Genomic DNA, 26,885 nt, shown 5'->3' on the forward strand with positions numbered 1-26,885 from the left:
AACATCCTGGTAAAACTCAAGGAAGAAGCCAGTTTAAAGCAGGGAGGGAACGTTCTCAGGCATTTATGTCCGTACTGGAAATGTACTGTAATCCCACTAAAACAAGACACAAGTTGTTCCTTACTTTAAACATAAAAGTGAACTCAGAAGTGGAGTCGAGCATCACTTAAATCCCCTCTAGTTTGTTCAAATTTGCTCCTGCAAGGGCGAGAATTGTGAAAGTGAAACTCAAAAATCATTTTATTGAGATAATTTTACCTGCTCTGTAATAAAATAGACAATATTTCTATTAACAGGAAGATATCATGGTAGATCCCAAAAATAAAAGGTTTTTCATGTCAGAATCAGCTTTATTAGTCAAATTTGTGTGAAAACTAAGGAACTTGATTTCAGTTTCATGATGCTAATGCTAACTGTTGCTGTTTTTTTCTATTGCAGGCAGACAATAGAAGATATTTTGCCTAATTTAATTGTTAAAACAAACAAAAATCAGATACAAACAGCTTCTACTCAGCTTTCCTGAGGCTAATTTAGCATGAGCTACATATCAATTTGGTTTATTTTTACTGCATTTTAGTTTAAAATCTGCCAGATTTAGACATTTTGCTAGAAAATAATTGAAATTTTATTTAAAAAATAGCACAATGACAATGCTTTATCCCAATCTCTGGTATTTTAAGGTTTTATCTTTGGTGATGAAAGTCCTTGAGGTTGGAAAGCCTCCACACCATCACCCTAATCTTTATCTCTTTCCACAGATTCTCCATCAATTTCAGAAAATAAAACATAAAACTTAATATTTGACAGTTTACCTATATCTAGGTCTTATACACTTTTAATAATGTTGATCAGTGGCACCAATATGCAAATTTTCAAACTATTCCAAATAAATAATTTGCTAATCTTAGATAAGACAGAAATCAAAACTAAAGAGCTGGATGAGTTTATTACCTTTTCACAGAAAATACTTGCAGAACTGCAGACTTTTTGTGCCACTTTGCGATTTTTCTAAAAGTTATCTATTTTTGTATTTATTTAATGCTTTCAGCTGCCACCAGGGGAGATTATGAGCCGCTGTGTTACTGGGTACTCAGACAAACCCAGTGTGTGTGTAACAGAAGGAAACGAAGGAGTTGGTGGGAGAGTTTTCATTTCAGGTACCAGTGAGATGATGAAACACCATCCAGGGGTTTTCAGTTTGCATAGCATCTTTAGAGCCGATCTGTTCAAACGTGGAGCTCCTGTGTAGGAACGAATCATTTTATGTGCCTCAGCTGCAGCTGCTGCTAAGAGAAGCCAGAAAAACTTGGTGTCTGCATTAGATGTTCTGCTCTGTGGAAGTTTCTGCTGGGTCCTCTGAGTCGGGGCTTCATTAAAACGACTGTGTGTTGAACATTATCCCACCCAGGAGTGAGGATCTGAATAAAAAGAAAGAATTTTACTCTCTATAATGAGAAAAAACATTAAAGATACATGGATACATGGTGGACAGACGTAATTACAACTTGCTAAGCCCGGTGTTTGGGCGTTGTTGTCGGCTACAATGTTTACACTTTTTGCTGCTGCAGATGAAGCTTAATTTGTGGTTTCAGGTGGTTTGGATTATAGATTTATTAATCGTGTGATCGATCAGTAATCAGAGGAATCAAACCCCAATGTTGCTGAAGCAGAAGAAGAAAGATTGACTTCTGGAAAGCATTAGCAATCCTGCTGAGACAATTAATTATGATTTTATATAAAACTGTAGATAAAGTTACACTAATAATTAATTAGTGTATGACATTTGAATATATCCTCTGTTTTTCCATTGGTTGAAACATAAAGGGACTGTCATGTCAACTAAAACACAAATAAAACTTTTATATCCTGTTCAGGATATAAAAGTTCATGTTCTGATTAAGAGTTGCTCCGACTAGTCGACTCTTTAGTCTGCAATGACTTTTTATGGAGCCAGTTGACAAAACTGAGATGAAAGAAGGTGAACTAGATGAGTTTGTCAGGCAGGTATAATTGTATAAAAATGTAAATAATTCAAGGTTTCCTCCAGAAAACTTGCTAAGCCCGGTGTTTGGGTGTCATTCATCCAGCAACCCGTCGGGTTTTTGAGTAAAAATGTTTTACACCAACTATAACGTCTTATAAAACGCAAACATAAAAAAATAACATAAATAAATAAGCAATGCTAAGCCTGGTGGGGCACAAGTAAAGCCTGGAGGCCCGCCAGGCTTATAAAAATTGTGAATATCAGTGCTGGTAGACAAAATCAAAAACATAAAAATACAAACAAAAGAATAGAAATAAAAAATAAAAACTTGAAAAGAAGGTTCATATGTTGCACCTCTAAAAGGTTTAGCAATTTCACGTCAACTTTAAAGTCATGCAACCTGACATGTTTTGTTTTATTCCCACCTGTATTTGCTCTTTAACAAATGATTCATCAAGTTGTGAAATGTTTGACAGGAAGAACAGAAACAAAAACTGGAGTATCAAACCAGGGAAGCATGTCAGATCCACCCGCAAACAGTGTTTTTATGGCTTTTTTATTTTAAACCTACTGTCGTCACAAATGTAAATATCTGGATACAATCTTCGGATCACATGAGCAAAATAACAAAAATGTTTATTTAGACATAAAATCAACAGTTTTCCAGATATTTTCTTTCCTCGTTGAGTAACTGGTGCATAAAAGAGACGGATCAATTTTAGGGATTTTTTTTTCACACTTCTCCACCAGGAGCGCTAATAACTGTGAAGGCCAGTGGAATAAAACACTCAGAAAAAACACACAATTAAACCTACCTTGCCCCTTTAGACAGGCCTGTTCCCGTAATCTTTAGTAATTGCTTCAGCAGAGTAGCAAGGTTAAAATGATTAATACCTACAAAGCAGAGCAGCTGCTAACAGGGTGGTTAAGTGTTAGCAGGTAGCAATTACCACAGCTAACATGAAGGTTGTAATGTTCCTTTACAGCAGAACTGGTGTTTAACTGCAGGTTGGGTTGAGAGCTAACAAACAAGGCTTTTAAAATGTTTGGAGAAAACTACAACAGCAACAAAAGACTAAATCAAACGACCCTAAATATCAATAATTTAACAAAGACATCTTGTTCGAAACATTAAAGATTTTATCCTCTGTAGAAGTGGTGTCTAAACCTCAAAGGACAAAACTGTAAAATTTTTATTCATTTTTAATTAAAAATAAAGAAAAAATAAAAGAAAAATGTTTTGTTTTAACTAGCACAACTAACACGACACAATGTTTTAATGAAATAATGAAGTATAAATCTGTAAACAAGGGAGTAATAAATTATTATAGGTCTGAAACATAAAATCTAGCAGGTTTGTCATATTGTAAAAAAAATCATAAATGTTGATGTTTTTCTATTATCTTTGGATTTTTCGTGTTAGAACTGGATGTGTGTCGCTCATTTTTCAAAGATGTATTTATTTGGTGGAGTTTACTGAAAGTCACTGGATGTTTGTGAACGTTTTGACTATGAGGCTGAATAAAAAGTGAAAAAATGTTGATGAAAGACGAATACTTTGTGTTGAACTTTACAAACTTTCATTTTTGTGAACGTTTCCTTGTAAGTTTGTGCCATTTTTATATCGCTCAGGGCCGCACAAAGTCACTTCGAGGACCATAATTGGCCCCTGGCCCACATTTTGAACACCACTGCTCCATAGCAGGGTGTCTAAAGTGAGGTTCAGGGGTCATTTGTGGTTCGTGGACTGATTTTGTTCAGCTCCCAACTGGAATTCAATAATGATACAAATTTGGCCCCTAGATGCAGATGGAGACTTTTAATTTGTACTTAGGCTGAAAGTTATTTCCTGTTTCTTACACAGGAAAATGTAAACTAAAACACAAAGTGTTTGTGTTTTTATAAACAAGATGAGACACTTTTACTGAATCAGTTTTTATTCTCTGCTAAACTCAGTTAAATATAGCAAAAGTTTTGAAACAAAGTGACCCAAATCCTGTTCTTATTACTGAAAATAATTAGTCTTTTTTTAATACAGCAAACATGTAAAATCTGCTACGGTGTATTAGGGCCATTGCAGTAAAAATTTCAGAAGTTTTCTAGAAAAAACAAAGAAATTTGCTTGAAAAAAGTCACATTTTTAGATTAATAACATTTCCTACCAAAAATAAAACTGATTAATCATTAAATTTCTGGTATTTTGGTGAAAATTTACTCCTTTTCTTTTATCTACAATGACACCAACACACTGCCGGAAAAATATCTTTACAGTTTTGGATCTTCAATAAATATCTGGCTACTTTATTTACTTCTTTTGACAAAGTTTGGACACCCCTGCTCTCTGGTTTACCTTCTGTAGGCTTTATAAAACAAACAAACAAACAAACAAAATATCTGAAAGAACAAGCTGACAGGAACAAAGGGTCTTTCTTTGGACTACTTAGCTTTAACTTCTTCCTAAGGTCAATTTAAAACTTTAAAACTTAAATTTTCTCTTTCTCTTTCAGCTTCTCCTTCCTCTCTTGGCCTCCTACAGTTTCTTTTTTGAAGGCCATGTGACAGAAAATAAAGCTTTTCTGCGCTGAGAGGGGAAGAACAAAGGCAGGAAGCCTCTCAGACTTTCTCCTTAAAAGCAAGAATAAGTCGCCAGGTGTCAAATCTTCTGTTCCGGGACAAAATCTGGAAGTGGCTCCACGGTTGGACCCAGCGGCTCGAGCTTTCAGGTGTTTATTAGCAGGTGAAAATGCAGCAGCTCAAACTATCAAACCGCTAGTTATCATGAAAAGCTAACTTCTTTTATGGTTTTAAAAGCGTCTGATCCTAACAACATGTTCCCATAGCAACGCAGTTACATCTAACGTCAGGTTAAGGTGATTAAAATACTCCTAGTGTGGTGACATAATGTCATGTTCACAATATTTACTAGTTTACGTTCTTGTAAACAAGGTTTTTAGCCACATAAAACGTCAGATAAGTTTATTTTCAGTTTTTCAATTATTTTATTTACTTACTGAGTTTCCTTAAATCTAGACTAAAAACCAACCTGTTTAAAGTTACTTTCGAACCAAATTAAATGAACCGAGGCTAAATGCAATGTTTCAATTATTAATCTTTGTGTTTTTATGATGTAAAGCACTTCATGCTGCCTTCTTTATAAACTAAACTTGATTGACTGATATATTTTTGTGAAACTAAACCTACAATTAACAGATTCACAAATCTCACAAAAATGAGATTATAAATTTATTGGTTTATTTCTGCTTACCTAATTGTAAAGTGGTCTATTTTTTTTGTGTTTTCTCAAATAAAATAAAGATTTCATAAGTTTTTCTTCAGGTCTAAGTTTTCACATTTGATAAAAATGCAGCAATTCTGAGATTTTCAACAAGATTTATCCATAAATACATGTATATATCTTTTGAGGTACATGGATAATATCAAGGGGGAAATTCAGATTTAGTTAGCTCATGATTTTTACTCACGCATTAATAACTAATTACCAATTTTTCCTAATCTGAGGTCAAAGGTGTGGAGAATCTAATTAGATTGTGTTAAAAGTTCAGCTACATACAGATAAAAATGTCTCTGCTTTTCTTCTTAACAGAAAAAATATTTTTAAAAAGTTTATTCTGTCCTCAATGCTACATCTGGACACAGTGAAAACACCCTTAAAGTAACAACAGCTGATAAACATACATTATTGTTAACATGTTTGATATCCTAATGTTACTTAATATAAGAAATTGACCTATTATCTTTGTAACTGTATTATTGGATGCTATTTTATATATATATATATATATATATGTGTGCTCTTTTTGGCCCTAACTTAACTTGCCAACACCTGGAAGATGATTGCAGCTGAAAGCCAGAAAAATCCCTTTAACAGCTCCGACTTTTTGTTTGCAGGTTGGTTTCAGCTTCCTGCGTTTGGCAGAACTTCCTGCCAGCCTGGTGCCAGTCCAGGGTGGGAAAGGTGACACAAACACTTCCACAGACACATTTTCACCGTGCTTCAAAAGCTTTTCCATTTTCTTCTGTAAGCTTTTCACATTAAAAGCTTTTTTAATCCTCTGGTTTTATTCATTTCCTGTGTTTCTACCCCTCCACCCCATTTCTTCACTGCTCCGTGTGCCTTAACTCTCCCTCACAATCCTCCAAGCGCGTTTCTACCCTCTTGATTGTTAGCCCCCTGTCGAGTGGGTTGGCAGGAGAGAGACGGCAGCCAGTAGGAGGCGGGCCGGGCCTGCCAGAAAGCATGGCCGCCCCACCGAGCCGCCGTTGGCCCCGACAACGGCTTATTTGCTGCTGTGCACGTGTGGCGTTCACAAAGGGACAAACTGTAGTGACAGGGCGAGCAGGATGCTGCAGCTGACAGCAAACACACCCACAACCCTCACAGCGCTTCACCTCTACGTGGTTTATGGGGGTTTTATGGAGAAGAAACATTTTTTACAAACATAAACCTCAAATCCGCCCAGACAGAGTTAAAGAGGAGGTGGTTTAGCAGCTGATGCTGCTGTGGAATATCGTCTCTGCTAAGCTACAGAGCTGTTAGCATGTCACAGCAACAGCCTTCAGTCAGAAGCCTCTTCAGATATGTTGCAGTACTGACTGCTACCGGAGATATTTCCTGTCTACAGCATTAATATTCAAAATATCGTCTTCTTCTTTTAGAAGAACAAAATGTCTTTAGTCAGAGGTGACTTCGGATTTGTCGTATTACAGACAGCTACTGGAGGTCTTTGAGAAATTTTGGATTAAGATGAATTACAACAGCATTTAAATGTCCTTCTGGACAAATAAAATGTTTTAAATTACCTGTGCAGATGAAGAATTTGGACTCTCCGACACTTAACTCCACCTTGTGCAAGGATATGGAAACCTGCAGAGAAGCTGGAAAAGAAAAGAAAACAAATAACGGTTACTACAGAAAAGATCTGTGCAGTACTTTGTGCTCAATTCTGCAACAAGTGTGCCTTTATGCATCTGAAAGCATTTTATGAAGAAGGTTTTTGCACATTGTTGCAGTTTGATCCTAATTAAATCTTAACCACTTCGACTTATTGTTCAAAGATGTTTGGAGTTGTATCCACCCCGTTGTCTCGCCGTTTGCAGGGACAATGGTTTATGATTTGAAGAAAAGTAGAGGATGTTTTTAACGGAGAGGAATCAGGATGGCGGTCGATAGCACTTCTGTTTGATTTGCTGGAGAAAACAGTGACATTCTGGATCTCTGAATCTGATCGGAGAGAGACAGAAATCTTGTTTTTGGAAAGTCGATGCGCAATCGAGCCGAGAAAAAGTTTACGCAAATGTTTCTAAGAATTAAAAAAAAATCTAATACCGGGTTGTGGAACTGTCACTGTAATAATTGTAAATAAGTCTTTCACATCGCTGTGGAGGAACTTTGAAAGCCAATAGTGACATGTTTAGGGTCATGGACTTTGACTAGGCCACACTAAATCTGTTGTTTCTTTCTTGAAACTGCTGTCCGTCTGTATCTGAAGCAAAAGATCATAAACTCTCAGTCGGTATGCTTCAGGATTTTATGATACGGCGTAGAAATCCCAGATCATCATACAGCCACCGCCATGTTTGACTGCTGGTGTGAAATGAAACGCTTTGCTAGTTTTATACCAAATATATATTCCACTTATGGGTTTTTATGTTGTTTCTGACCATCATTTTCTTCCATAATGGTTTTTTTTAGTCCATCCTCTTTGTGATTGTTAAAACTTGACCTCTGACCTTAACTCAGGTGTGTTAAATGCTTCAGTAGAAGGAAAGTGGACGTCTCTTATTTTTCCAAAAGGCCTTATGCTTTATAAACTAATGAGCCTTTTGAATCGGTGGTGAAACATCTTCAACAAACAACAGAAATCCACGCGTTTTTCTTCTTGATTGTAAAGTTTTTGATGATTAAGAATCAGCACCAGATTTGTGACGTTCTGGAAAAGTTCACCATGTTTAAGGGATTACTTCTTAATGGCAGCAAAGACTTGAGTTTATTTACATCAGAGCACGATGTGTTGCACTTCTGGATCTTTTAGCTTCGTGTTGCCAGACAGGTGCAAATTCAAAATATTTCCTAAACCGTCTTAGCAAAATTGCAGAAGCTAACATCCTTATCTCCACTCTTTGGGGCACAGTGAAGGAAAATAAATGACACTTTCCAAACACCAACCAATACGACATGAAGTCGCATCGATTCAAACTGAATTTTTCAATATGTTTCATGTAAAAAAATCACAAAAGAGTTTAATTTCCCAGGAGTAATTCCATATATTTACTCAAAATATCTTCATCTGATATAAAAATGTAGAAGAACTTATCAGTATCAGCGCGTAAAGAAATGAAAAACATCAAGTCAGCAAGTAAATACTAACATATGATGGATAAGTTAACAGTTATTTCAACCAAGCAGAGTTTCTTAAATTATATACAATAATAATTATGTTCTTTATAATATAAGTGAGTGTCATACAGAATATTTTATGCAAAGATTATGTTCCAAATTTTTCCAATGTTTCCAATTAATAGAAATAGTTTTTTTGGCGATGGTTAACACTAAAGGTAATCATTTAGGATTTGTTGACATGGTGATAATGGGAAGAGATGGAGCCATAGAAAAATTTAAATATGTATTACAGACTGAAAATGCTTTCAGTCTGTAACTCAAACACGTCTACATATCCTATTGTAACGGCCACTAAAATGAGACAATGGATGTTTTTTCACCTGAAAAACACGAAGAATGAGAGGCAAAAGAGCAGCAGAGACCCAGATAAAGAGCTCTTTAAATCTGGGCTTGGTGGAGAGAGGAATGTGTCTTGATGTTTAATGAGCGGTGATTGGCAGCTCTGCATGGAGGAGGTCACTTTAAGGCCAGAGGCTCCTGATGCAGCGCTGCAGTCAACACGTCGCTGTCTGGAGGTGGATATTTGATGAGCCTGTCAAACCCCACGTTTCCTTCTTTCCCCAATGTTGGAGCTGCAGTCCTCGTTAGGATCAACATCCCACCACTCTCTCGCTGAATAATCATATTCTAATGGATGTTAATTCGCTCCACAACACTGGGAACTTAATAGTAGAGCTCAAGGCGCCTGTCAATAATCGGGGAAATGATGAAATCATTATCTGCTGCTTTTCTAGGAGGGATGGCTGCAGCCTACGGCAGCAACGCTCTCCAGAAATCACTGGCAGCAATCTGCTGTGGCACAGACACGCCTATAGATGGCAGTAGATCGGCACTGCTGCGTGAACATGAAGAGGTGCAGGAGCCGATTTATCAATACCTATGATCATTTCCTAACTCAGATGCTCCCTTTATTCTATTGTGTTTGGAAATATGTGTTCAATCTAAAGAAACTGAGAAAAAACAGCAACATTACACAATTTAAAAACGGAAACGGACACTCTTATTTAAGAGATCCTTGTTGAAGTTGACCCACTTCTGTTACCTGTTGACAGGTATTCCAGTTCAGGATGATTGGACTATACTCCACAATCTCTTCCAACCGTTTTAGAGACAAAATGAGTTAAAGAGTTGATAAAATATCTCTTTAATCCTGTCAAAATGTCCTCTTTCTGAACATGTTGTGTAAACAGTTGGAGTTAATAGGTGTTGATTGATATTATTTGACCATTTTAGTGATTCTTCCATTTATTTAAACAACGGTTTTGTTTCATTAATGTCTTCCTTGCTTTGGTTTAAAGAGTGACCTTCTTAACCAAAGCTGTTCAAGGAAGACGTCCTTCCTCTCATCAACCAACTAACTCAGTGTTTACATTCCTGTAAATGTTTTATTTTTGTACATTTTTAAAACCCTTCTCAGCTGTATATCTATTTTCCAGTCTGAATTTCTTCACTGAGTGACGGTAAAGATAATTTCTGACCTACCAGTAAGTTAAAATGTTTGTTACTGGTTAATGTTTGTTACTGGTTCTCAGCTGGTGACTGGATGTTGTTTTTCTGATGTAGAGCTTCTTGAACTGCCTTGTTGCTGAAATGTTCTCTATAAATAAACTTGACTGATTGATTTGTAATGCATAACATCCTCAAAGCCTGATTGGTTAGTCTCCAGAGAGAGATGCATTGTTTCATTGTTTGAAATGAGTCCCAGGCCAGTTCTGAGCTTGATTGATCTGGCCTGTTTAACCTCATGACCTTCCACACTGCCTGCCTCTAACTTAAGGCACATTCCAATCAGCGCTTCAAGTACTTTAAAGGTTTTCAATTATTAATTGATTCGCCACTGTTCGCGGTGTGCGTGATTGATCGCGTAATAAGCTGCTCACTAGAACCTGCAGGTACCAGGAAAAATGAGCCTGGGCTTTTTCTTGTGCTACTTGGTGTGAATAATAGAATCGAGTTAATCCTCTAACTCCCCGATGAGGTAAAACGCACATCCCAGAAGTCGTTACCGCGGCTGAATACGGGGTTTTACGCGACCGAGTTTGAAATGTGATGAGTGGGAATTTGTTTGTTCTCGCTGTGGTGCAAGCAAGCAACGCACACAGACGTGATAATTGCTTCGTCTTTTCCAGGCATGGCCGTCTCTGTTCAATCGGCTCATTAAGGCGATCCGGTCAATATGTTATGAGCCTGGTAACAATTATCAGCTCCAATTATTATCTCATCGGAGACGAGGAATAAACCACCAGAAACAAAAGCATTGATTGCCATTTGTAAAGTGTCAGCGACGGCCAATCAGCTGCTATCCTTCAGATTCCAAAACAACAATTACAAATGAATCAGGATGATCCCAAAAGGCGGGGAGACGCGTGTTTATGTTAGCCTCAAAGTTTCATGTTTCACACCAAAACAGCTACAGGTTAAAACCACAAATTAGACTTTGAAACTGTTTTTAAAGGCAGGAGTAACGTCAATAAAATGTTAGCATGTTAGCTTCCACTTAATCTCTAATTACCCTGCAGTTTGAGCAAGTCAACAAATGTGACTGATCAGACAGCATTTCCTTCGTTACTGTAGTTTCATAACCACTAATTACTTAGATTAGATTATAAATTATCTGGTCGTCTTCGTCAACATTTTCCTATTAAGATGCTATCATGATGCCATGCTAACAGATTTAGATACAAAACGTTGTAGCATAGCAAACGTAGCACAATGTTCACGCTACTGAATCGTTGGACTGAAAACTATAGCAATTGTTGGATAAAGAAAAACAAAATCTGATCCTTTAAGAGCTAAATAAAGAGGTGGACTCCATTCCAGCTGGACACAAGACGATCAAGTTGAGCGTCATTGGTAAAGGCTTTGAGTACTTATATAAATGTGACTCTTTTTTATTACTATTTTTGATTAAAAACACTCAAAAAGTTGTTAGCCAGAGCTAAAAGTATGTAAAAAACAAAAAACATCCACTTTTTCTTCTGTTTTATTGTAAAATTAGTTTAGCATCAACACTGCATCACACTGTCTGATTTTAGGTTTCCTTCTTCTCAGAAACTTGTCCGTTTTATTTTTGCTATGTTAGCTTGAGGAGCAAAGCAGCCAATTAGAAAAGAAGTGAACATTTCAATAAATCATTTTAACTCATATTTTTTAAACATTTTTTTAAAACATTATTGATTTTATGATGAAAAATTATGACAATTTCTTTTTTTTTTTTCTCATCTTCCCTCCAATTTTCGGGCACCACTCTAGCGCCCTCTTGTGTCCCTCCCAGGGAACAAGCCCCCCCTCACCCCCATTTGATCTTTATTTTAAATGTACTTAAATTAATTGATTTATAATTAAAATTATTCATTATCTCTCAAAGAAAGAGACATGTCTAAAACCAAAAGGTGTGGTTCAAAGACAAAACCCTGAGGGACTCCACATTAAGTCTGACAAGATGCAGTTGATATGAAAACTAAATTTTCTGTCTGAATGCTGAGACATAACCTTACAAAGACAAAACAAGTTGCCAGGTAACTAAAATTTCCAGAATGGTACAGATAAATATAAAGTTGAATATCAGCTTGCCATATTTACGCTGCGTGAGCTGAAGGAGAAGCTCCTGGTGCTTTTTTACGCCACCTGTCATCCTTGAAGTTGTTTTTAGCAGCAGCCTGAGTCCAAATACTTCACTGATAAGGAAGAAAAGTGTCCAATCATCTGCCAGGAAGAGAGGTGTGTGAATATATAATCCCTTTTCTCCATTAAAAAAGCTCAATTAAAGCCATAGCGAAATAAAATGCACCACAGAGAAGCAGGCTTTGTGTTTCCGTACATAGAGTGTGGGAAGGTGGATGTGTGCTGAATCCCTTTATTTTGAGTGTGTGGGTGGAAGGGAGGGTGAATGCTCTACACACACCGAGCGCTTGGCCCTGAGGCCAAAAATGCTCTGCTTTAATTGCGTGTGATTTTGAGAAGGAATAAAAGGGAATTCTTCCCTTGAACCCTGAAGACAGAGGAGCAATAAAGACGAGCAGAAGACAAAGAGAAAACCAAGGCAGCTGATAAAATACTAATTACTATGTTTTGTATTCAGCAGAACTTGTGTATCTTATGCGTTTCTTCAGAGGTGTTGCAACGGCAGGGACGATTTGCAGCATGAAATTAGCTTCTGAAACACTTCCGAGTCAGCATTTCTGACAGCCACACTTCACAGATGGGATGTGTGGTCGGGATCTGCTGCTTTTTAAAACAAACTTTCACTGAATTCCTATGGATTTAGACTATTTTGTACTTCTATTCAGCTTATTTGTGGAATCTAACTAAATTATTCATGAAACATTTGTTGAACTTATCTAAGCCTTTCAGACAAAGAATAAAACAGAGTTTGTGAAGGTCAAACAGCAAGAAGCAATGCTACTCGACACGCTATTGGCTGGCCGTCTAGTGTCCTTTGTGCTGATTGGCTGATACCGTAAGAGCAGAAGAATGAACTTATATCAAGAGGTATATTTAGTGTTGGGAGTGTTAAAATAAGCAGTTTTAAGTGTTTTTAAAGGTGATCTCATATATTGCAAGAGTTCAGTTAAAATCTTACTGTCAGAGATAGAAAACCTGAACTAAACATGGAGAAGCAGCATTCAGTTTTCTACGCTCCTATAATGTGGAGCAAACTCCCAGAAAACTGCAAAGATGCTGAAACACTGATTTGTTCAGAGTTGCCTCTGATCAGCAGTAACTGGGCTGATTAATTGATTATTTGATAAAATAGCTGCTGTTTAACAAAACTGGTTGTTGTATTACGTTTTTATGACATAAAGCACTTTGAATCGTCTTGCTGTTGATATTTACTACACCAATAAAGACAACCTGTCTTTATTGGTGTAGTAACACCTGTCTGACAGCATGAAGTAGGTGAAAGGACGTTTTAAAAAGATTCAAAATCTTACGATTTTGAGGTTTTAAGCTTTGACCCGGTCATTGTGGCTCGTTTGTAGAGGTTCAGAGCTTCGGCTCATATTTCTGTTCCTCCAACTCACCGACCTGCTTTCATGCTGCAGAGGAACGTGGAGCGAGGGAGAAAGCTGGCTCTACTCAGCCAACCATATCCAATTGTAGCAACATACAGTAGCGAAGTCTCAAACAGAAGCCACAGCTACCTATTATCTTCCACTCTCTCACACACCTTCTCTGTATCTCTGCTTTCCACTCTCCAGCTGCTTCGCCATTTATGTCTCCCTCCTTAAGCCTCTTAAGCTCTAAGCCGCCGAGGCCTTGATGGACCTCATGCAGCGACGTGCGAACACACAGATGTGTGCCTTCAGACAGATGTGTAATCTTTTTATAATTAGCATGGAGAGGCAGCTTGATCTTATCTAGCAGGTGGTTAAAGCTGTAGGTTTTGCTCATTTTCTGTGTCCTCGTATGTCTATCAGTGTGAGCTGGGATTGTTTCCATTCAGAACAGATTCTACAGGATCCATTTCATTTCCATGTTGAGAGTCCATGTTGAGGGGAAGATGAGACACCAGAACCAACGATGCAGGTGAAAAAGCAACCAAGGTCCAAAGAAACACTTTAAAACAGGGGTCCCCAAACTACGGCCCGCGGGCCGGATCAGGCCCGCCTCCACATTTGTCCGGCCTATTGAACAATGCCAGAGAGCATTCAGATTTTTTTTCATCCACCCGTATTTTCCGGACTAGAAGCCGTTTATATGTGGATTTTTCTTCAACCACCAGGGGGCTCTTTAGCAGGAAGTGAATCATTGGAAGTCTGTTACTTGCGCACCAACATTGAGCCCACAAGCAGCAAAATGAGTAAGAAACAGATCAGATGTCTTTGGAAAGTTTCTTTGCAAAGGGAAAAGGCCCAAAGAAGAGGAAGGAGAATGGATTCATCCTGGACCGGTAGGTGAGTCCCACATTACAAGCGGCTCTGCGTAACATGCTGCTAATGAGGCAATGAAGCTTCAAGCTGCTTCACTACGTAGAGACCAAGCAGGCTGTGGATATAAGCAACACTTCGGGTGTCATTGTCTCCCATCACTCCCAGATGGGACCGTCTGGTTGCAGAGAAACAAGCTCAGGGCTCCAGTTAGTCAGTATCGTGAGTTAACATTTTCACGAAAGTAAAATGTTAGTTTTTGTGGCGCTTCTGTTATGTAAACGTTACCATAGCGACCAGAGTCAGAGAGGGTTTAGACAGTGGTCGAGAGGAGATGATAGCTTGTGAGTATTAAGTCTGGTTTAGACGGAAAGATTTAAGAATCTTCGGCCGATTCTCCAAACCTCTGTGACCACAGAGCTGATAAAAGTCCAACAGGTTCGATCGGTTCGTGTTGCTAGTTTTATACCGATTCCAGTCACAAACATCCCGATTCCAGAGGATAATCCAGTAAAACCCCCAACATAGCGGGAATTTAGAATAACCAAACACGGATGACGATGTAGAAGCAATAGTGATAGTTTGTGGAGTCATTTTAAGAGATAAAAGATGTAATAAAAAGAAAAGGCGATGGATAAAAGACGACGGTAGCAGCCGCTCTATTTGCTGCACTATGATTTGGAGGTGAATATGTTTTTTCATAGTTAACATTTTTAACTGAACAAACATAATAATGACCTTTAGATTTAATAATAAACATTTCCACATATCATCTCCGATATTCACTGGACTCTGAGTTGCGAGATATGTCAGCTGTTTGGGATTCCCCTCTGTTCTGACGTCACTGCGCTTTCTGATTGGCTACCTGTCACATTCAACAGGTTGTATTCTTGTTCCCAGTCAGGGAAAACCCCACAGGCTGCGATAAAAGGGCCAAGACAACCCAAATTGGGTATAATCAGTATTTAGTGTGAACACCAACATACAGAAGCCTTATCTGACTGTTTGTCCCCCCTCTCTCCCCGAGCCGCAACAAAATGTCCAAGTCTTGACGGTCCGCGGTAATAAACAAGTTGGGATCACTGATTTAGCACATGCTAGTAGTAACACGAAGGATCAGCACTTTTATTATTACCGTTCGGAAACTACCGTAATCAGTTCAGTTAAATCTAAACTTGGCAACTTTTTCTTTTTCAACCGTAATAAATGTGATATTCAATTGACCTGTTATGACTCAGATTTTGGGTGTCCGCCCCCCTCTGCTGCTGCTGCATCGCTGTGGAAAACCGGCAGAGATATCTGAGGCTTAGATGTGTATGTTTACTGATTAAAAAAAACAAAAAAAACTTTGGGGTTGTGGCTTATAGTCCAGTGCGGCTCATAGTTCGGAAAATATGGACAGTAATCCTTCCTGGATTTTTTCTGTGAAGAACCCAGAGAGGGTTATTTGATTGTGCTTTCTGGAAAACAATACATTTTAAAATTTAGGCACTCCTGCAATCGTCACAGTTTTTCTGTTACAAACTGACTCCGGCCCCCCACCAGAGAAGGGAAAAGTTATGTGGCCCTCACAGGAAAAAGTTTGGGGACCCCTGGTTTAAAAGATGCAAATAAGAGACAATCGGATCTGTTATGAATTGGTTTTAGCAATTTGTGCTCAAAAACGGATGAGATTTTGGTCCAACTTTGTGTTTCCCAAATGTTTAAAGGTAGACTTAAAGTTTTATCACAATATTTTGTGGTGCTACTGTGGTAGCAATAAGTGAAGATATGAACTATTTACTACTTTTTTGGTAACTGCAATTGAAAAACAATCCGCTTCACATAAAAAGTGTGATTTTTATCATTAAAATGCTCACAGCAACTGCATTCAATCATATCTAAAGTCTGTTACTAGTTACTGTATGTTTATGTTTTCATGAGGATTTTGCTGAAATATGTTGTACAAATAAACTTGATTGATTTATTGAGCAAAGAGTGGAGAAAAAGAGTAAAAATATGACAATATGGGCAGTTTTATGGATTTTTACACACCATTAATTTGATTTTACTGCAACAATGATAAATAAAAAATGATCACGACAGATGATAAACGACACAATAAGAGCGCCTTATCAATTAACCCTTAAAGGCTCTGGACGCCTGACAAGACAGTCTGAGTCAAAGGGAAAACAGTTGAGTTTCAAGTGTCAAAGCAATCAGGTCAGAAATAAGGAGGGTAAACACACAAGGCCTCTCACATGCTACCTGCAATCAGAGCTTCTCAAAGCCAAACAAGACGAGCAACAGAGAGACGTTGAGGAGGGAAGATATTCTTGGACGTCCCCTTTAAACAAACAGTCTGCAGTATATCCTCGGTGTTTTCTCATAACCTCCGTCTCCTTTATCCTCCATCAAAAGAGGTGATTTCTATTCCAGATTATGAATAAACTGGGGCCTCACGCTGTGACAGAATAAATCACATTTTCCTGGATATTGGGCTCATATTTATGGAAACACAGGGAAAAATAGGGCCTGTACACATCGGTGAGAGATAATACCGTTATCCGCATTCCCTTTTCAAAAACAGAATCATGCTTCACAGGGTATCAGGCGGGAGCTTCGACTATCTGGGCTCTGAGTCCTGTGTCTAATCTATTAGTCTTATTTTTCTTATCTCTGTCGCCCTTTCTTTTCTGCTCCCATTTCTCTCCTTACGTCACCAATCTCTCTCAGAGGAAACCGAATATGTGTGATGATACAGAGAGACATAACCTTTTATTATTTTGGCAAAAACTTTTCACTTTTAGGTCAGTTGGAAAATTATTTCTCTTTGCTTAATCCCAAAAAATAAAGGAATATTCAAGGTTTCTTCAAACAATCTGAGAAAATGTATTGATGGTGACGTTATGGCTCGGTGCTGGTTTGAAGTAAAAGTCAACATCTCAAACACAACGGACTTGTTTAAATGTTTGGTACTATTGTGTTAATGATAAAAGCGGTCAGAGTTACTTATTACTTATTTTCTTCTGCTCATTAACTTCCTCTTTGATTCCTTTGCAGTATAGCTTTTGCAAAATCAAATCTAAATGAGCACTGACTGAAAAATAAAGCTAATCAACTGTAGTTTTTGTTTCAATAGTGGCAAAAAAAAGTCGCCTATAGATTGAGTTGGAAGTCAAAGAACGTTTTAATTCAATCGGTTATTATTCGCCACCATATGAGCTTCAGAGGATTGACTGGAGGCATGTTTGATGTCTACGTCTGAGTCAAATCAATAAGAGTCTGCAAACAATGAAGACCAGCTGAGGTGGGCGAGATGTTTACTTCTGACGATCTGTGAGAACTTGTGAATAAGCAGGCATTCAAAAATAAGCCGGCGCTGCATATTGATCTGGTGGGAAGGTGGCAGACTGAGCTGATTACTCGAAGCAGACCAGCCCTGGCTTCCCACTCCTCGGAGGGCTACTCAGTCGAGTCTGGAAAGAGATTCAGTAATAAAAACGCCAGGCCTCGGAGGCAGCGTTTGATTTTCTGAGAGTTGAGGTTAGAGAGCGACTCGCCGACGTAAAAGAACAGAAAAAATAGAAATATTTGCTAAATCACAATGATGAGAAAGAGAAAATTGTTTTGCAATGTCTTCAAAATCAGAAGTTTACATACGCAGTTGTAACCCAGTCCAAAATAAAGGTATTTTGTATTGAGTTAAGTTCATGGAAGGTGTAATAATTTGGAATGTATTAAACATGTTTGCTTAAATATGTTAAAATTGTTATTGAAAAGTGTTAACAAAATGCTACAGGTACTTGAAATAATATGATATAATAAGTTAAAAGAATTTTGGAAAAATGTAGCAAAAACTGTTTTATAGAAAAGTAATCTTCAACATATTTTATTTTGAAGGGCTCATGTTTGTAAGAGGAAGTTGTGTAGAGCAAAGCAATTTTTTTTAGATATAGGAAAGTAGAGGGAAAGACAGAAAAACGTGGCTAGAAGAGGAGAGAAATGAGAAAGGAAAGAGATGAACCGCGCTGAAACAACGTGGCGGATTTATCAAGAAACGAGTGTTTTTGCAGATATCTAGACTCTCAACTCGACAGTCTTTTAATAGATATCGACGCTACACTCTAGTTTGCAGCTACTGTGATAATTTCAGAACGGAATTTACTGTACAGTAGGTGAAAAGTCATATGTAATGCTCGCTAACGCATTAGCTTTCATTAGCACAATGAACGGACTTGAATACTGTGAGCTAACTCGGCTAACAGAAGACTCAACTAATGTTTCCGTCGTGGGAGCATTCAAGAGTTAAGCCAAGTGCAGAGAGATGAGCTTACATTTAGAGTTTCTATGACTGCTGGAGGACTGTGTCTGCGTTGGACTTTCCTGCTGTTCCTGAATCCTGTGGACCGAGGGACTGGTGAAGGAGCTGAAGACATCTTGCCGACTGGCACCAAGAACAGGTGAACTTCCAAGAAGGTTCAAGATTTTCCTTGGAGTAAGGTATCGCAGTTCCACGCTTCATCATCACATCAGGCCTGCAACAGGTTTTTGTTCTGGGACTATATTTTAGTTAATCATTGCCGGCTTAGGTGGACATTGAAGTGTGGGCCCACATTTATTAAAATAGGGTTTGTGAAACCAAAAGACTGAAATATTTGCATTTTGTGAATTTATTATTGTTTAACATATGTTCAAAAGTTCAAATCTCATACAGGTGTGTGTTTGATTTTTTTAAATAGAATAGTATGTGAAGTTTATTATTCTTAATCAGAGTTACATGATTGGGTGAGAAGAATAGAAAAGTATTGGTGTGTTATCATTCTAAGGTGAATGAAACTCAACATAGGTTTAAACACGAGAGTGTATTAAGAGTAATTATTCAAAAGTTACTGGGTTTAACGGACTCAGTGGCCCGTACCTACTTTAGAGCGGTACAACTGGGCTACACATTGATTGCTGTTTCTTTGAATGATGATAAAAAGCCCAGATGATAATGTCATAGCTTTGGAAGCTTCTGATAGGCTAACTGGCAGGCATATTAGAGTCATTGTAGAAAGAAAAAGGAGTACATTTTTGCCTAAAAACTCTGAAATTTTTAGATTAATAGAATTCTTTTCTATCTACAGTGGTCATAAAATTCCCTTTCAAGTTTTGGATCTACAATAAATAAAAGCTTGATTTTACTTTGGATATTTTTGGCCTGCAGCTTCTTTTGAATCCACAATTTTGGCTCATGCAACAAAACGTTTGGACACCCCTGACGTCAGCTGTTTCAAGACAGGTGAAGGATTTAGTCTGGCAGTAAAAAGTTAAACTACGGTTAACAAAAATGCAACAGCAGCAAAAACTCTGCCAGGTTTCACACATTTATTCAAACCTTGATGTTTTTATTTTGAGGATTTGTGTGTGAACGGTTTATGATTCAACGTTTGGGCTTTCTAGTGACTATTTCAGGAACAGACATATTGTTTGCAGCACTTTTTGTTGATCCGCTGCATAAAACCCATAAAACCCAAATGAAACCATCAGACTTTGTGGTTGTAACTTGACTCGCCGTCATTGTGGTCGCTCTGGGCTGGTCGCTTGTGAACTTCGGCGCAGCAGACGGAGCGGCGTCTTTATCAGCAGCCATTAGAGCGGCGGCGGTGTGTTTATGCGCCGTCTGAATAACCTCTCGCTCGGTGATTAAAAGCTTTCATGGCGGCGGCTCAGAAGGGAGCAGAAGCAAAGCAAGGGCTGACCTTAGCAACCACTGTGGACACATTTCACTGTCACAGATCTTCAAGTAGAACACGCTCACATTGCAAAACGATTCTGCATACTTTCTTTCTCAAACGCCCAAACCTCACTTGCAAACGAGTGGAGATAGTTGAATTTGCTCTCCTTTACCTGGATCAAAGGTTAAAAATAAATACCACCCACGCCAATTTTCGTCTGGCACCCACATTAAATCCTCCTTTGTGCTTAAAAGTGGTTAAAAATCAAATATTCACACTGTTCAAAACAAGGACATGCAATTTGTCTGTCTTGGGGCTAAAGATATGCTCAATTTAGCTTTCATCTCCAACCAGGAGCCGCTCGCTGTTTGGTGAAAAAAAGAGGCTATTATTTAGTCCCAGCATGCCAGTCAGGCTCACTTTGACAATATGTAATTCTGCCAGTCAGACCGCCCCGATACGACCGACTGTACAACACAAATGAATCTGTAACACCCCAAAAAAGGGAAGAAATTAAACTTATCTCGACATGTTTTCAATAAACTTTGAGGTCTGATGTTAGATGGAAAAGGAAGGAGGAGCTTGGTGTCCTTGAGTAGAAAGCAAATGTCTTTTTACGTATTTTTCTTGTTTAGTTCGTAGGTTTACTGGCTGCTTACTGTTTTTAACCAAATCCTGCACTTCCTGATTCAGCTGTAGCTGCAAACTGTCAGTCATATTTAAATAACTCCATGCATATTCAGCTCTTCAAGAAACTTCACAGATTTCTGTCTAATCCAGGGTTTCCCCCAGTGTTTCATAAGCCTGGCAGGCCACCAGGCTTTACTTGTGCCGCACCAGGCTTAGCATTAAATCTTTTTAAAATGTTTGCATTTTAAAAAGACAGGTATTAATCTTTCAATAAAACATGATTATCAAGTGATATTTTCAATTTTTTGGTCAAATTTAGACATTTTTGAACTCAAAAACATGACAAACCGCTGGATGAATGACAGCCGTAGCGCCCAACCATCGGGGGAAACCTTATAATTTAATTATTAATTCAGAATTTGACTTGATTAAACAACAAAAATGTCCTCAAACAAAAACATGTTTCCTAACTCTGGGTTTTTAGTGACTTCTCTTCGCGTCTGTTCAGATGAGCTCATTTGTCAAAACATGTTTGTAGCAAACTACAAAATATTCACCAAGTTGGATGTTTTACCCTTTTTATTGCTTTTACAAATCAATAACGTTGAACAAAATTTGGCTTTTTTGGACAAATGAAAAATGTGAAAACTGATTTCTACAAAATAAGAACAAAAATATGTAACATAAAACGTTCATAACTTTAAAGTGACTAAACTAATTCAACAGATGTCCAGCCAGTTGGTGCAAATCCAATTATTAATTTAAAAACATTTGTATTTGTCATTATTTTATAAAAATCACTTCTTAATTTGGCATTTAAAGGCTTTTTACACCTTTTTTTTGTCACAAAAGCCACGTTTTGTTGATCACCACTGATTTGTAAAAGCAAAATCAATACAAGCTGAACATTTCTTCCACCGTCAAAATCTTAAGAAATTATGTTTAAATCACCTTTGTGCAATTTTAGATCAACAGAATTTGCTAATTTTTCCATAGAAAATGTTTCTATTTACACAAACTTCCCAGTTTTTGTCAAAAGCAGGTAAAATTATTATTTTTTGTTTTTAGTATTTACTTTTTGCAAAGGAGAAACTGAACCTTTACACTGATTTTCAGTATTATTTTTTTTTAAATTAAGGACTTTTGTCGACTTAACTTTGTTTCTATTTCAAAACACTGAGCAGAAATAGTGAAGGTTGTGCAAAATTAGGATACAAAAGCTTCTAAAGTGTAGTTTTATCTGAAAGCAGGAAACCTTCAGGAACAATAAGCGGCTAAATGTGGAGAAGCTGAAGACGGCAGGACAACCTTCAGCGAAAAAATTAAAGACAAGTCTCAAGCTTTTAAAGAAAAATCCTTTCAACAAATGAACTTCAAACTGAAAATAAAAAGTAGATTTCCATAAATAAAATAAAAAAAAGAGCACCCTGAGCGACTCCACGTGGAGTAGATCAATCATGCTTTGGGCTTTGCTGCAGCCGCTGGCATACTGAACATGTCAGGGCTACAGAGACAAATGAGTTCAATTTAACACCAGCAAATACTGGAAGCAAACTTCGCTCTGCACAGAGAACAGGGGAACCGTCACACCGCCAGGAGAAGAGGAGCAGCATCAAACTTTCACAACCGCATCGATTCACTGCCATCCATGCTGAACGGGTTAATGTTACGCTCCGACTTGATTTCAAAAAGAAAACTTTAGGAGACACAAATATGGACTTTAAAGTAGATACATACATCAATCGTATGTTCTCTTGTCTTTCCCAAACAGGAAGAAGTCATGACTTACATGTTTCACTTATTTTACATCTTTAATAGACGTGCAAATGAATCAGAGCAAATCATTTCCTCTAAGAGTTTAAATGTCAAGGTTGGTTCTGTAAAACATGTCCAGCTTTAACAGTCGGTTTTCTGCATCCTGAATAAAAGATGCGTTTGTATTTGTTTCCTTCCTTGGCGGAGGGGCAACGGTTGCCGTGGGGGCTTGGAGTGGCACGGCGGTGGATTGATTCTCCTCCTGCCACTTCCTGCCGCTGGCAGTGACACGGCCATTATCTCTGCCTATGGATTAATTCAGTCACAAAGGAGAGGTCAGTGGCTCCAGCCGGGCCGCAGAGAATAGACTCCGGGGATTATGGGAAGGGGATTCAGTATGGTCCTTATTTTTGGATTTGCTACAATGAAATTCAAAGGTTCGAGGTCGACTGGCTCCCTAATTGGAGGCCACATCTCAGGACAATAGCAGCCCAGATTATTAAGACCACGGCTAAGTGATCTGCATTGTAAACTGGATGGGATAAAGCTCTCCCTGTAGTTTAGGAATGAACTGTATTGGATTTTAAATCCCACTTATGCTGAACTGGAAATCAATCCGCAGCAAAACCAGAGTCTGAATAAAAGACGTTTAAGTTTTGTACAACTTCAGTAGCTTTTCAGTTCGGGAAAAGGATTAAAGTGGCGAAGTGACGGGTCAAGATGAGGCTTCGTACACTTTTCCCACAGTAAAACTCCAAAACTCTTCCAGCATTTTCAAGGAAAGTTTTCAAACTTTTCCGGCATCACACTAAAGTGGAGTTCATACAAAAAAAAAAAGACAACTTGATTTCACTATTAGATGATATTTGTTATGGTAATATTTTACATTTAACAGCAGGGAAAAGCTAAAATAAAATAGATAAATATAACATTTTGAAATGTTTCTCTAAAACTAATTTAATAATTTCAACAACATTATTTAATGTATAAATTTAAGGTGATCAATAACTCAGGGAGCCATTAGGAATAATAAACAATCATTACACTGAAAAACAATCCAAACACTGAAACAATCAGATTAAATGCTAAAACAGAATATACAACCAAGAAAGTCACAAGAAAATCTCTAAAAATGTTTAATCTGGCAAATAAAAATAATTCTGTTAATTCTGACTAACTTAAAACAAGAAAAGTTTGGTTTGAATCAACTTCAGAGTGAGAAATTTGAGCTGCATTTAGTTTAGTATATTTGACTTTTTAAGTGAGTTTGTGAAATATAAACTTACATTAGTAAGTTGCATTAACTTTTTATTAATTTTATCAAACCTCCAAGAGTTGAATAAACTAGAGTTTTAGGTTAGCACTTAAAAAACTGAAAGAAGACAAAGACAGGAGTGGGAACCATTTCCCAGAATGCTTAGCAGCACGTTTTTGTATCCTGAGATGGAAGTGTGTTATGTTGATCTGAATCGTGTTTATTTTAATTACATTTTGTTGTGATGTTTAATAAAATTTACTATCAGATCAGAAATTTTGTCCATGCGATTTGAAACAAGAATTTAAATTATTCTAAAATGAAATAAGTTTTTATTTTAACTTGATATCGTGAGTGAAAATATCTATTTTAGTTAAACCACCTTCAAATGTTTTACAGTGTACCGAAATCAAGCACTTTTCAAACTTTAATAAACACCCAAATGAAATTCAAAGATTTTCAAGGGTCCCTACAGAAACTACAGTACAGATCCTGCATGATCTGCCAGTGTTGAACATAATTTGATGTTTCCAATGAGGAAAAAGACCAATAATGAGGATAAGAGATGAAAAGAAGTCGTAGCCTCGGCTAATGTCATCCCCCTCTGATCTTAAGATCAGGGATTCAAAGGCTCCCCCTGTTTCATTCACTTCCCAGCTTGTTCAATTCCTCCCACCCCGGCACACTTTTATACTTCTATTTCCCTTTGCTGCTATCACCTTTAATTTGACTCAAGAGAGCCTTTCATCTTTTTCCTTTTCTTTCTTCATTGTGCAATGAATCGCCCGCTCACCTTTTCTGTCAGACTCCTTCCAGATATCGCGTCTCTTTGTTCATAAACTCAGTGACGGTTTCGGCGGGCGTGACAGACGCCGCCACCAACTGTCGCCATGGCACCGGCCAACGAGGAATTTGGACCGGCCAGTCGGAACGGCCATCGTGGAGCTACATTATGCCAGAGTAAATATTACTCAGCCCAGCTCCTGCCAGGACTGATTCAACACCAGTAGCATGTAGAGGCAGCATTAATGGTTACATTGGGTTATCAGAAAAGACAGAATAAGGAAATTCACATCTTCTACATAGTTTTGTAAAAGCTCAAACTTTTTGTTTTTCTTGTATTTAGTTTTTAATTGGACCCAAATGAAGGAAGAAGGCAGAAAATGTTCAGGGTTTCTCCCAGTGTATTATAAGCCTGGCGGGTCACCAGGCTTAACATTGTTTCTTTAATAGAGGGGATTTAAAAAAAGAAATACACCAGTAACAGTGTTACAAGTCAAAGAGCCTCTTTGGTGAAATGGCTGGAAGCACAATGGCAACATAGTATGATAAGTATGTGAACACACATAATCAGTCTGAGATTTATATTTTAAATTCACCAAAACTCGGTAACCACTGCCCGTCTTCACTGATCTACACGTTCACTTCAACGAATAATCTGTGTCCAACAGAAATGTTGGACACGTTAATCAGTATGAAACAACTGAGGCACAAAACATTATATTTCTTTTAATTGTATGTTTGGCTTTTGTAAAACGTACAATATGTGTCTTCCAATAACGTAATTATGTAGCCATGTTTTAAAATTTAATGTCAACTTTAAACATTTTTTAACTAAAAAACATGACAGTCCCAGAGTATCCTTTCCATCAGTTGTTATCTAGCTCTGCTAATCCAGCTCATTTGCCTTTGCTGCTCCTGTCTAAATCTCTGGAAGTGTAGAGTCTCTTTCTGCTGCTTGGTCCTGCTCTGCAGCCGTAACGCCTCTGGGACTCAACAGTTCAGGTGCTGTTTGAGCTTTAGAGAAGCCACTCGGCTACTCGCAGTTGTAAAAGCAACACCTTGTTGCCACGGTTACGTATTACAGCAACTATCCATCTAGAAAAATAAAGCAGAACTAATGCAGCAAGATATTCAACTTTTACTAGATTCCCTCAGATGACGGACACTTTAAAGGTTATTTCAGGTGTCCGAAAACGTGGACTGGATCAGTAACTGGATCTTAAAACAGGAGACTGACACTAATGGGCATGTTAGCTGTTCTGCTGCAGTTCATCTGTCAACCCAAATGACTGGTTTGATGAGTTGATAGCTGCTTTTATAGCTGCAGTCCAAACAGACTTGCTAGATCAGTTACAGCGTCTACAGTAATATCGTCATCTCTCTGGTATTTCACGGCATACTCCACCTACTAGGACGTGGTGTGGAGGGTTACAGTATGAATGAATGAATACTGACGTTATCAGAGCGGTTCATCATGTTCTCTCCCAGATCACTCTTTTGGAAATATAACTGTGTTCAAAGCTGCCAAGGCTGCAGCATTAAGCAGAGAAGCAAACAGCTACATTACCTCCAACATTTATTGGGAGCTGATGAAGGCTTCCATTAAGTTAATGGATTATTTACAACAGCAACAAAATGCTCATATGAGTGTAGCAGTATTGAAGAGGATCATAAATCCTTTCAAAAGAAGCTTGTAGTTTGATGAAGGGAACCCTCTAAAGCCTTGCAGTACGTTTTTAAAAGCCCCTCCATTGATCCCCTTTATTCATGCAATGAACGTTTTTCGAGGCATGTTTAGCATTTTGTTTGCAGTGTTTCACTTTGCTCACCAGTAAACACTGACATCATCGTTTGCTTGATGCTGCAGTTTAAATTGCAGAAAATATTAAAAGGATTATTTGGATTTTTTAAACGTGGGCTTCTAGGGGGTAATTATTAGTAGTCAGCATCTTTTCTGCGCTTGTGAGAAAGTTACATTGCAGAATAGATTTCAATCTAATAGAACAACTTAAATAAATATATTTAATCCTGTAACAAGTTCACAAAATGAAGAAAAAGAATGGAGGTTAGAGGTCAACATTGGTGTGTCTTGTTTTTTTGTTACGCTACATGTGTTACTTTAGCTAGGCCACTTTCTATTGAGCCATTCAGGAATGGAAAAGCTGTTTTGTTCTGGATCATTGCCCTGCTAGTAGGCGTGGGAATTTACCATATAACTTCAGGGTTTTCCTCAGTGTATTATAAGCCTGGCGGGCCACCAGACTGTACAGGTCCCCACCAGGCTTAGCATTGCTTATTTATTTCAAGTTATGTTTTTAATGTTTGCATTTTTAAGACCTTATGGTTGGTGTTCAGATATTAATCTTCCAATAAGATATAATTATCAAGTGATATTTTCAAATTTCCTATCAACTTTAAAGACTTTTAACCCCAAAACACGACGGGCCGCTGGATGGATGAGCCTAGCGCCCAACCACCGGGCTTGACA

The 26,885-nt window shown here is 37.9% G+C and overlaps 1 protein-coding gene across 4 annotated transcripts in view; it reads right to left on the reverse strand.

Annotated features, from left to right (window-relative positions):
• The window catches only part of ncam2a (neural cell adhesion molecule 2a), a 315,525-nt gene that overhangs the window by 79,265 nt on the left and 209,375 nt on the right, over positions 1-26,885 (reverse strand). For all 4 annotated transcript variants that reach the window (XM_008429298.3, XM_008429289.3, XM_008429279.3 and 1 more), the window contains exon 2: positions 6,806-6,880. In XM_008429298.3, coding sequence (XP_008427520.2) covers positions 6,806-6,880 — 75 coding nt within the window. The remainder of the gene's footprint in view (positions 1-6,805; positions 6,881-26,885) is intronic.

The sequence above is a fragment of the Poecilia reticulata genome, chromosome 2, assembly GCF_904066995.2.
Source record: "Poecilia reticulata chromosome 2, P_reticulata-male-v2, whole genome shotgun sequence".
NCBI lineage: Eukaryota > Metazoa > Chordata > Actinopteri > Cyprinodontiformes > Poeciliidae > Poecilia > Poecilia reticulata.